Below are 12,080 nucleotides of genomic sequence, written 5' to 3'. Positions count from 1 at the left end.
AGATTGTGTGTGCTCATGCATTTTGTTGTAGTCTGGCTTTAAAGTTCCAAGCAAAAGAAATAGAAATGAGGTCAAGAGGGAAGACACATAAACAAAGTTCATCACATAACATTCATATTTATTGTGCACTACAGACATGCATATGCAAAGGGGTTTCAAAAAATTTATGGAAAGTGTCTATTATCTTTCAATTCATTTCTCTATGAACTTTTTTGAAGCATCTTTATTTAAACAGTGCTGATGTAGTAACCAACTTTAAGATAAGAAAACTATGAATGGTAAATAAGTTTAAAGGTGTGAAAATTTACCCTAAAATTATAAGTAAGGCAAGTGGTGGGAAAATTTACAACTTTCTGAATATGATGGTATGTGTTATAACCTGTTCAGACATTATATTTTGATATATAATGGATATTCTGAACAATGAAGAATGAATTTTAGCATTTATTTTTTTTAAAAAAGATTTATTTTGTTTGAAAAGCAGAGTTATAGAGAGAGATGGGGGGGGTAGGGGAGAGAGGTCTTCTATCCACTGGTTCAATCTCCAAAAGGCTGCAATGGCCAGGCGAAAACAAGGAGCCAGGAGCTTCTTTTTGGTCTCCATTTGGGTGGAAGGGGCCCATGCACTTGGTGTATCCTCCGCTGCCTTCCCAGGTGCATTAGCAGGGAACTGGATCAGAAGTAGAGCAACTGGGACATGAACTGGTGCCCATACAAGATGATGGTGTTGCAGGAGGCAACTGAACTTGTTATACTACAAGGCTGGCCCTTAGCATTTATTCATTTTTTGAATTTATTCTTTATATTGTGTTAGAGAAAAGACACAGAAGCTACAATTAAATGATTATATATGCTTGCAAATTAAAATTGATGGAGTCACAGGGAAGTGAGCCACTATGGATGTGCTCTGGAGTTGGGGATGATACTAGAATTATTAATATTTCCCTCTCATACATAAAAATACTCTAAATTGCATTTAGGCTATGTAGTAGTTCCACATATGGCTCTAATAATAATGTGGTATCTATTACTTAGTAATCTGCAATATAGTAAATAAAATGTGTATGTACTATTTTGGATACTAAGTACTTTATTAAAAATTATAGGCCAGCGCCGTGGCTTAACAGGCTAATCCTCCTCCTTGCGGCGCCGGCACACCGGGTTCTGGTCCCAGTCGGGGCGCCGGATTCTATCCCGGTTGCCCCTCTTCCAGGCCAGCTCTCTGCTATGGCCCGGGAAGGCAGTGGAGGATGGCCCAAGTCCTTGGGCCCTGCACCCGCATGGGAGACCGGGAGAAGCGCCTGGCTCCTGGCTTTGGATCAGCGAGATGCGCTGGCCGCAGTGGCCATTGGAGGGTGAACCAACGGCAAAAAGGAAGACCTTTCTCTCTGTCTCTCTCTCACTATCCACTCTGCCTGTCAAAAATAAATAAATAAATTATAGTTGAAATTGTCTTGCCATGGATAAGATTAATGGGCAAATCAACCTGAATATATTTTAGACTTAGACACTGAGTTTCTGAAGATATTCTTTTACATAAAAAGCTTAAAGATAACCTTTTCCTTTTCACAAGATGAGAACCAAAGATCTTTAGTTGTTAGTATGATTAGACATTTCTTTGTTAAACAAGATAGAGGGGCCAGCGCCATGGCACAGTAGGTTAATCCTTTGCCTGTGGTGCCGGCATCCCATATGGGCCTTTCTCTCTGCCTCTTCCTCTCACTGTCTGTAACTCTTCATCTCAAATAAATAAATAAAATCTTAAATAAAACAATATAGGGTAATTCATCCAACTTAAGAGGACCTTATAGGTTAATGAGGAAATGCCTAGAACTGTGTAGCAATTAAGCAGCAACTTAGAATTAGGTAGCAACTTTATGGAGATGGAACTCCCTAGATGGAGCTCCTCACAATTAGAATTAGGCAGCAACTTTAGGGAGATGGAACTAATGAATAGGACTTTATTCTTTGCAACAGAAGAACAGCACAGGACAAGTAACAGAAACATTATTTTAATTAATGTCTTCTAGTTTGCATATCTGTATAGCAAGAACAATCCTTGCAAATGCAGTATTCCCATAGTGGATGGCTCAGCAGCAGGCAGGGCTCCATCCAATAAGACACACTCCAACATATTCATTGTAGGGCAGCCTACAGCATCTTTGGTAGAAAGACCAATGTGAACCTTTACTGTCTTGAGGCAAATATATTGCGGGAAAGGAGATTATCACTGATTCTTGTTGACTACCTTCCTCTCACATGTGAAATAAATTTTCATTTTAAGGGTCTGTTTGTAATGATTGCTTATTTCAGTACCTACAACCAGTTAATTTGTAGGAAAGGAACAATAAAACAGTTGCTACTGCATAAATCAGCTTATCTCTCATGCCTAGGTCAACTTCTGAAGGCATCTGATAAGTTAGAATGCTATGAAAATAGGAAGACAAAGAGGAACTGAAAATATTTAGTATAATAATGTAAATTATTATCTGAAGTATGATAAAATGGACGGTGTGATTGTGTTAAAGAACATCTGTATCCCATTGTTGGCATGATTTTACTGAAATTTTTTTCAGGCCTACATTTGGCCTATATTTATGCCAGCACCTTGCTATTATAATATTTTTTTAAAAAATGAATGCCTTTGTGTGAGTAATGCATCATCTGTTTCATCACTATTTTTTATACTTGCCTATTGATTCATTCTTAATATCATCACTTTTTACTAATTTCATGGTACAGGAGGCATTTGGGTTTATGTGAACATTGATTAGATTTCAAAGCCTCTGACAATAAATGCTGGAAATTGGGAGTTAAATGAGTTTACAGGGAAGTCTTGCACTAAAAATGCTGACCTTTTGGGGGGGAATTGATACAAACTGGGGTTGAGGCAGCTATAATAAGCTTAATCTCCAATTGTGATGGCAGGCTGAGCCTTGGGTACAAAACTGGTGTCTTGTTTGGAGCATGTTTGGGATTCCTCAATCACTTCTGTTTAGGGACATGTGGAGGCTGAGGAAATGGTATTGTCCCTTGGGCCATTCTCTTCAATCCTCCTGTAATATAATACAACATGCAGAAACCCTAGAGTATCCCAGTACAAAACAATTAAACAACTCTGCTTTTGAATATGGAAAAATATCAAAAATACCTCAAGTGATTAATTTAACTATATTACCTCAGTCTTAGAATTTAGGACTATAAAAATAGAATTTGTCCCTCTTAGGAATATATTCAACTAAGATGTGAAATATCTCTACAATGAAAATTATAAAATATTAAGGAAATAATTAGGAGACACAAAAAGTGAAAACATCTTTCATGTTCATGTTTTGGAAGAATTAATATCATCAAAATGTCTATACCACCCAGAACAAGTTACACAATCAATGCAATCCCAGTCAAAATACCAAGGACATTCTTCTCAGATCTAGGAAAAACTATAGTAAAATTCATACAGAAGCAAAAGAGACCTCAAATAGATAAATCAATATAAAACAATGAAAACATAGCTAGAGGAATAACAATACCAGACCTCAAGAAATATTACAGGACACTTATTATCAAAATAGCCTGGTTCTGGCACAAATCAGACATGTCGACGGATGGAACAGAATAGAAAACCCATAAATTAATTCACACATCTACAATTAACTGATCTTTGACAAACGAGTTAAAAACCAATCCCTGGGGAAAGGACAGACTATTCAACTAATGGTGCTGAAAAAATCAAATCTACAAATTCAGAAGTATGAAATAAAACCCTACTTTATGCCTCACACAAAAATCAACTCACAATGGGTCAAGGATCTAAATCTAATAAGGATCTAAATCTAATAACCTAGAGGCTGGTGCCATGGTGCACTAGGTTAATCCTCTGCCTGTGGCACTGGCGTCCCATGTAGGCACTGGTTCTAGTCCCAGTTGCTCCTCTTCCAGTCCAGCTCTCTACTGTAGCCTGGGATAACAGTGGAGGATGGCTCAGGTGCTTGGGCCCCTGCACCTGCATGCGAGACTGGGAGGAAGCACCTGGCTCCTGGCTCCAGATTTGCGCAGGTCCAGCCATTGCAGCCATTGGGGAGTGAACCAATGGAAGGAAGACCTTTCTCTTTGTCTCTCTCTTTCACTGTCTGTAACTCTACCTGTCAAATAAATAAATAAAATCTTTAAAAACAATAAATCTACAGCCTAATGCCATCAAATTACTAGAAGAAAATATTGGAAAAACTCTATATGACCTTGGCACAGGCAAAGACTCTTGGAAAAAATTTCAGATGCACAGGCATTAAGAGCAAAAATAGATGAATAGGATTACACCATTATACAAAGCTTCTGCATAGCAAAATAAACATTCAACAAAGTTAAGAGATAACCAATAGAAAGGGAAAAATATTTTCAAACTATGCAATTGATAAAGGATTAATATCCAGGACCTATAAAGAGCTAAGGAAACTCAACAACAGCAAAACAAACAATCCAGTTAAGAAATGGGCAAAGAACATGAACAGGCAATTTTCAAAGGATGAAATACAACTAGCCAACAGGCCCATGGAAAATGCTCAGGATCACTAGCCATAAGGGAAATGCAAATAATACAATGAGGTTTCACCTCATTCCAGTTGCAATAGCTATCATCTAAAAATCAGAAACAGTTAATGCTAGTGAGGATGTGGGGAAAAAGGTAATATAATCATTGGTGGAAATGTAAACCAGTGCAATCATTGTATAATACAGTAGGGAGATTCCTCAGAGATCTGAAAATAGATCTACCATGTGACCTAGCAATCCCGCTCTTGGAAATTTACCCAAAGGAAATGAAATTAGCATATGAGAATTTTATCAGCACCACCATGCTTATTGTAGCTTAATTTGTGATAGCTAAGATTTGGAATCAACCCAGATGTCCATCATCTGATGACTGGATAAAGAAAATGTATATAAACACTATGTATTACTATTGTGCCTTAAAAAAGAAAGAAATGATGTCTTTGAAACAAAATGGTTGCAATCAAAATCATTATGCTTAATAAAATAAGTCTGTCCCAAAAAACAAATATGTTTTCTATGATATGTAGTAGTTAATATAAAATAAAAAAATGAATGAGAATGAAACAGACATCTTTGAGTTGACTGCTGTTTTTAGCCCTTATTTATACTCCTGTGGAAAGTGGTATTTATATATTTTACTTGTTAAATATTAAGGTTATTGGTGCATTATGCCAGTGATTATAGATTGGACTGAAATTATGTATTTGCAAAAATTAAAGAAAAAAAAGAAGTAAGGAAAGAGATTGAGGGAAGGGGACAGAGGGAGGGAATCATTATAATGATCTTTTTAGATTTGTTCCTATGAATTCTGTTTTCTTGTATTAATAAAAATTTTAAATATTTAAATAATTCTATACTAGGCATAGGAGGTAAAAACATGCTCATCATCACTTGGAAAATTCAGAGAATGCAAGGGCTTTTTAAAAAGATTTTTATTTATATATTTTGGAGAGAGAGTTACAGACAGAGAGAGGGAGAAACAGAGAGAAAGATCTTCCATCTGCTGGTTCACTTCCAAGGTGGCAGCATCAATCGGAGCTGGGCTGATCTGAAGCCAGGAGCCAGGAGCTTCCTCTATGTGTCCCAAGCGGGTACAGGGGCCCATGCTCTTCAGTCATCTTCCATTGCTTTCCCGGGCCATAGAGGAGAACTGGATCCTAAGAGCATCAAGTGGGTCATAAATCAGTGCCCAAATGGGACGATGGCATTGCAGGTAGAGGTTTAGCCTACTGTACCACAGTGCCAGCTCTGCAAGTGCTTTTAAAATCCATAATGAGACCTGATATTGTGTACTCAAAATGAGCACAGCATAGCATTAGGAACTTTTTATATCTTATTTTGTTTGAACATCAACTAAGTCCTTCAAAAATTGTGTTATTGCAGTCATTTTGCAGAAGAGAAACAATATTTTCAGTGTGCAGAAGTTGTCCTTGTGTCCTTTTGTAATCATGGTACCATGTATCTACTCAAAGATAATTACTATTCTGGTTTCTAAAACTATAGTTTCACCAATTTAAAATATAAATGTAAATTTTTTGTTGCGAAATTCTTATGTGTACCTCCACAGAAACATTTATTTATATTTTTATGGTATGAATAATAGCGTGATGAATATTCTTGTATATGTTCTTAGATGAACAAAGGCAAATATGTGCAAAGGCAAATCATTCTAACTAAGCAAGACAAGTGGTATGAGGTATATAATCTATTCTTGTTATTGTGGTTATGAATTTTTCACAATTAGTAAAATATACCTTAACTCTGTTATAATTACATACCAGGGATGGTATAGTTTCACCTCAACCAGTTTGCTGAATCACATCTAAATCATCTCGATTTTTCAAAAGGACACATGAACAAGTAGATATAAATAAGCTATCAGTGACCACCCTGAACCTCAATGAGAATGACTCTAATTAGTGTAAGCACTCATTATGTGAACATCCAAAGGGTAAATTCTGGCAGTCCAAGTTTCCTTTGCTCAGTTCTTAGATATTTTTAGACAAGAGGATATCACAGATATTGTATACCTTGACCCCAGGAATGCTTCAGATATAGATTCTCTTGGTATTGTGTTTAAAAAAGAATAAAGGATATAGTGTGGTACAATTAGATGTGTTTGTAAAGGATCAAGCAACTCTGTTTAATGATATTCTGTAGGACCTGCCACATATCTTATTAATTCCATGTTAGTCTATATCCTGGCCAATATTTTACCGAAAAACTTGAATGAAGGGACACTAAGGGTGACTTTTCAAATTTCAACCTCAAAATTCTTGCCTTAGAGCTCCCGTTGTTAAAGATTCCTACTCAATTTTCATAGGCAAAGAAAATGCAAAAAGACTGACACAATATCAGTCTGTGCTTGTGTATCAGCGAAGGACAGGTTTTCTGGTAACCCATCACCTCACACAGAAAATTAAAGCTTACAGCTAAGGTAGAAAGAAAAACTATTAAGTGACCAGACTTGGTTGATTGTAAACACATACTACCCTAAATGATCATATTCTAACAATTTATGAGTGGACATTATTGGGTTTCCTCCATTAACTTCTATCATTATCTGTGATTAATGATAGTTTCTGCCCTATAGTTTTTATCTTTTATGTGTTTTCTTGCCTTGATGTGATTGGTGAAAACATCCAAAACCAGGCATGGTAACCATTGGTTTGCTCCCAGATGCAAGATGAATGACTGCTGTGAATCATTGAGAGGAATCACATTTGTTCTAGAGTTTAGTAGACAACTTTTTATCATGACAAGAAAGATGTCATCCTATTCCCTGTGTACTAAGAATGCGTAGCATGAATAGATGTGGAGTTGATTTTTTTGGTGTTTCCTTTTCAATCTTTCCCCCAGTTGACTTATATTACTTGGTTTTTGAATGTTTTATAATTGAGGTATCATTGATTCTTTAATCTAAGGCTGTTTGCCTACTCTTCAGTTTAGTTGTTGTTGGTAAGTTTGCTTTGGACACATTCCAGCTTTGAAAGTGACCTTTCATTAGTATTTGGAAGAGTGGATCCCTCTGTTTGGAATACACTTTGTCTTGGCTCCACCTTTGGCTCCCCTCATCCACCTGAGTGCTTCTTAATTTTCCTTTGGTTTCTTTTTAAAACTTGTTAATTTTTATTTAATTTATACAAGTTTTATATATACAGATTTAGGAACATAGTGGTACTTCCCCCTAATCCCGCTCCAACCCATGCTCCAACCCTCTTTCTCCTCCCTCTCACATTCCCACTCTTAATTTTTACAAAGATCTATTTTCAGTTTACTTAATGATCATATACTTAACCCTACACTAAGTAAAAGAGTTCAACAAATAGTATGAAGAAAAAAACAACAACAACACTGTTCTTCAACAGAAGAGACAAGGGCTATAAACAATCATCGAATCCTCTGGTACTGCTCAGGGTCCTTTAGTACTAATCTTCTCTTGGAGAAAAGTATGTGCGAATGATTCCCAATCCCCATGTAGAGTCCCAGTTCCTTTCCTGAGACATATTCATATTTATTCAATTGCCTACTCCAATTTGCTACTTGGATGGCATAGAGAATCCCAAAATGTTCAAACTGGAATTCATTTTCTTCTAACTTTTCTTTTTTCCCCCCTTCTTGTTAGCTTCTAAACCCACTATTCTTCCAGTGGCTCCTGTAGTTTATAGTACCCCATGCATCCAGGTGCAAAAGGAGAGGACCAAATGTCATCTGAGACTCCCCTTCCTTTTGTGGTCCTCAAGTTGAATATGTAGTCTTACTTGATCTTCTTCTTAAATGCTTATTATAGACATAAACTCTATTTCTCTTCCTCTTCCCCCATTTTTATTCACCTGTTTCCTTTCCTTTCTTTTTCTCTTTCTTCCTTGCTTCCTTCCTTCTCATCCTCTCCCACATCTCTGAAATAAACATTTAAAAAATTATTTAATAGAGTTTAATTAAAGAAAGCAATAATATTGAAAGAGACTAAATTTCTCAAAGTTATTCAATTAATTTTTGGTTGTTGTGTAGCACAACATGAATCATACTCATAAATACTAATAGAATATGTGTTTGCTAATATATGAACCAAAAATAAAATCTATAATTTTAATCCATGAGGAACATTTAGACAGAAATTAGAGCAAATTATCATTTATAGAACTTTGATTTTAGAAAAGCAGTTTGGATTTTGGTATCTTTTGGAATATTGTTCAAGTAACCCAAATATGACTTGTTAGTTTCTCATGAAATTAGGAGTATCTGTAGGTTTCAGGCAAATGTTAGCGACCCTTTTTCCCCCAGAGTAGTACTGGGAGAAAACATAGCTATATTGCATTACATTTTCTTTACTTGGTCTCATTGTTCCTTTGTACTTTCACTATTGTGTGACTTTCACACAACTTTCTTTTTTGAAATAACAGTACCCTATATTTGTAGAAGTCCAGTTACATAGCAGGCACTCACAAAAGATATTTATTGAATATCTAAATTAGGTAGATCATATCTAGAGCTGTCTATGAAAAACAACAAAGCGATTTGATTCCAAGTGGTGTAATATTCCAAGTGGGGAGGGAAGTACAAGCCAGTGAAAAAGAATCTGACTCACATTTGCATTTAACTTACTTGACTTTAACCTTTAAGTCATGAGACAAGTGGAAAACACAGGCTCTTGTTAGTTAAAAAAAAAAAAAACAGACACAAGAAGAGTTGGTTTAGATTTTAGTAGCTCTTTCAAAGAAATTAAAATGTTTGCCTGAAGACTTGAGGGACTGCATTCTTTAGATCTATCTAAGTATCTCTGGTCTGAAATAAAAATGGAGAAAAATAATTTCCAAGGGTGCATGCAAAACAGTACCCAATAAAGGTACTGGAGGTTTTGATCAAGCCTGGAACTACAACAAAACAAAGACGGTAAGATTCTGAAGTGAATGCTATTCTGCAACATTTGGATGTAATTTCATAAACAAGACAGAATATTACAAATATGGATTCTTTTTTTCTTATAGAAATGTTCATTGGATGGGATAAAATCTCTCATGCATTACTTATGGCAGAATGCATAATCGGAATGCTGGGGAATGTTTTCATCACACTGGTAAATTGCTCTGAATGGATCAAGAAGCAAAAGATCTCCTTAGCTGACTTCATCCTCACCTGCTTGGCAATCTCCAGGTTCAGTTATCTCTTGGTGTCACTGTTCCTGTCATGTATACTAGAATTCTCTCCACATTTATATGCTTCTTACAAAGTAGCAAAATCTATAAACATGCTTTGGACAATGACTAATCAGTTGAGCACCGGGTTTGCTACCTGCCTCAGCATTTTATACTTCCTCAAGATAGCCCACTTCTCTCACTCCCTCTTCCTCTGGCTAAAGAGGAGAATGGACAGAGTGGTTCTTGGCCTGTTTATGCTTTGTATGTTCTTGCTGATACCTGAATTTCTGTGGCTAGATAAGCTTAATGGCACCTTGTATTTCTACATCACAGATAAAAGTAATCTGACTTTCTTTTCAGAGGAAAATGGAAGTCTTTTTGTAGATACCCTGGTTAGTCTCACCTTGACCTACTTCATCCCAGTTGTTCTGTCTCTGACCTCATTGCTTCTTTTATTTCTGTCCTTGGTGAGACACACTAGAAACCTGCAGCTCAACTCCATGGGTTCCAGAGATGCTAGCACACAGGTCCACAGAAGGGCCATGAAAATGGTGTTGTGTTTTCTCATCCTCTTCACAGTGCATTGGTTTTCCTCACAATTGATGGGTTGGATATACTTTACATCGTGGAACCACAGGTTATTTGTCTTTATTTTGATGGCATTACACGCGTTTCCCTCCGGTCACACATTTGTTCTGATTATGGGAAATGCCAAGTTGCATAAGGCAGCTTTGAAGGCTCTGTGTCATCTTCAAAGAAACCTGAGAGAGGAGAGCAAATCTTTGAGTTTTATGGATAGGTTATCCAGAGTCTTTTCTAGGGAATAACACAATATTGAGGCTTTGAGGATCACTTTCACTGTTCTTTTTTTTTTTTTCCTACTTGCTTCCTTTAAGTATGATTGAACATACTTGACTAAGATGCTTTTGATAATTCATAATTCGTTAGGCAATATAATTTGGAAAGTAACCATTTTTGTTGAAAGCATTGTCATGGAAATTTTAAATTCTCAAACATTATTTTAAAGTGAATTTAAATTGCTTAATTTCATATGCAAAAGATATGTCATTGAAACTCACATGGGAAAGGACAAGTAATTCTTTAGAAATGAAGAAACATATAAACTTGATTAGCAAGCAGTTCTTTAATATGTGGAATGAACATTTACTTTGAAAACTAAAGTTATAAGAAACATGTAAAGTCCTAGTTTTTTTTTTAACTGAAAAATGCTATGTTTTTTATGTTAGGTGTTGTTGATTATTAGGTAATATGATACTCATGTGAACGTAGCAGTATGTTTGTGGTACCAAAAAATAAAACATATACTTATAATGTGAATCTTAATTTGAATCCCCAATAATAAACATTATGTTTTAGGTGCTTATTAGTTTTGCTAAATTCTAGTATATGTAATATGCATATTCACAGTGACTGCAGAATTTTTATCATATTATATAATAGAACTAAAAAACACTGAATCATACCCTATGTGAGAATCACACTTTTGTTTGTACTGTGTAAAGATTATACTTAGATTTGAGGATGATTGCATTTGTCTTTGTGCATGCATTTTCTTGCAGTCTGATTACTAGGGCCTTAAGAAAGAAACTGACAGAACATTAGGTTAAGAGAGATGATAGACAGTTTGAAATGAATAACACATTTATTATTATGAATATGCATATGTGAGAGTAGGCTTCAAAAAGTTCATGGAAAAAGCATACTATCTTTTCATTCCATTTTTCTATGAACTTTTTGGAAGTTCCTTTATATAAACAGTTCTGATCTAGTAATCAAAATTTCAATACAGAAAATATGAGTTATTAACAATATTAAGGGAGGGAAAATTTACTACCTAAATTACAAATAAGGTTAATGGTGGGAGTGGAAAGAAGGGGCCATCAAAGAAGGAGGTACTTTTCTCTGAACAGAAGAGAGAACTTCACTTTGCTGTGGCCTTCTCTAAATACTGATGAGGTTTGTCTTCACAAGAGGCTTCCATAGCCTTGGCAGCTCATGGCAGGAGCCTTGGATGATCACTGACATCATAAATAAAAGTGTGAATTGTTAAATTAACATCAGAAGTCACTGTACACTTACCCCTCATGTAGGGCCTCTGTCCTTAATGAGTTGTACTATGAGAATTAACTGCAAAATTTGTTTTCAAACAGTACTTTATCCATTGAGTGTGTGTGTGTGGGTGCAAACTGTTGAAGTCTTTACTTAGTATAGAATGGGATGGGAGAGGGAGTAGGAGGTAGGATGGGAGTGGGGGTGGGAGGGTGATTTTAGGGGGAAGAACCACTGCATTCCTAAAGTTGTACCTATGAAATTTGCATTCATTAAATAAAAGCTTTAAAAAAAGTTTAATGGTGGAAAAATTTAGTACACAAT

The 12,080-nt window shown here is 35.9% G+C and overlaps 1 protein-coding gene across 1 annotated transcript; it reads left to right on the top strand.

The window, feature by feature from the left end:
• The first annotated feature begins 9,577 nt into the window (after nt 1-9,577).
• Nucleotides 9,578-10,513, top strand: LOC133762190 (taste receptor type 2 member 42-like). The gene has a single exon (XM_062195224.1). The coding sequence runs from the start codon at nt 9,578-9,580 to the stop codon at nt 10,511-10,513; it is 936 nt and encodes a 311-aa protein (XP_062051208.1).
• Nucleotides 10,514-12,080: the final 1,567 nt, after the last annotated feature.

Source organism: Lepus europaeus, chromosome 6 (genome assembly GCF_033115175.1).
Source record: "Lepus europaeus isolate LE1 chromosome 6, mLepTim1.pri, whole genome shotgun sequence".
NCBI lineage: Eukaryota > Metazoa > Chordata > Mammalia > Lagomorpha > Leporidae > Lepus > Lepus europaeus.
The sequence above is the reverse complement of the archived record's forward strand: the minus strand, read 5'-3'. Positions and strand labels throughout refer to the sequence as shown.

What these genes read in the sequence shown, in the direction of transcription:
- LOC133762190 (XM_062195224.1), top strand. Translation starts at nt 9,578, where the DNA reads ATGGCAGAATGCATAATCGGAATGCTGGGGAATGTTTTCATCACACTG.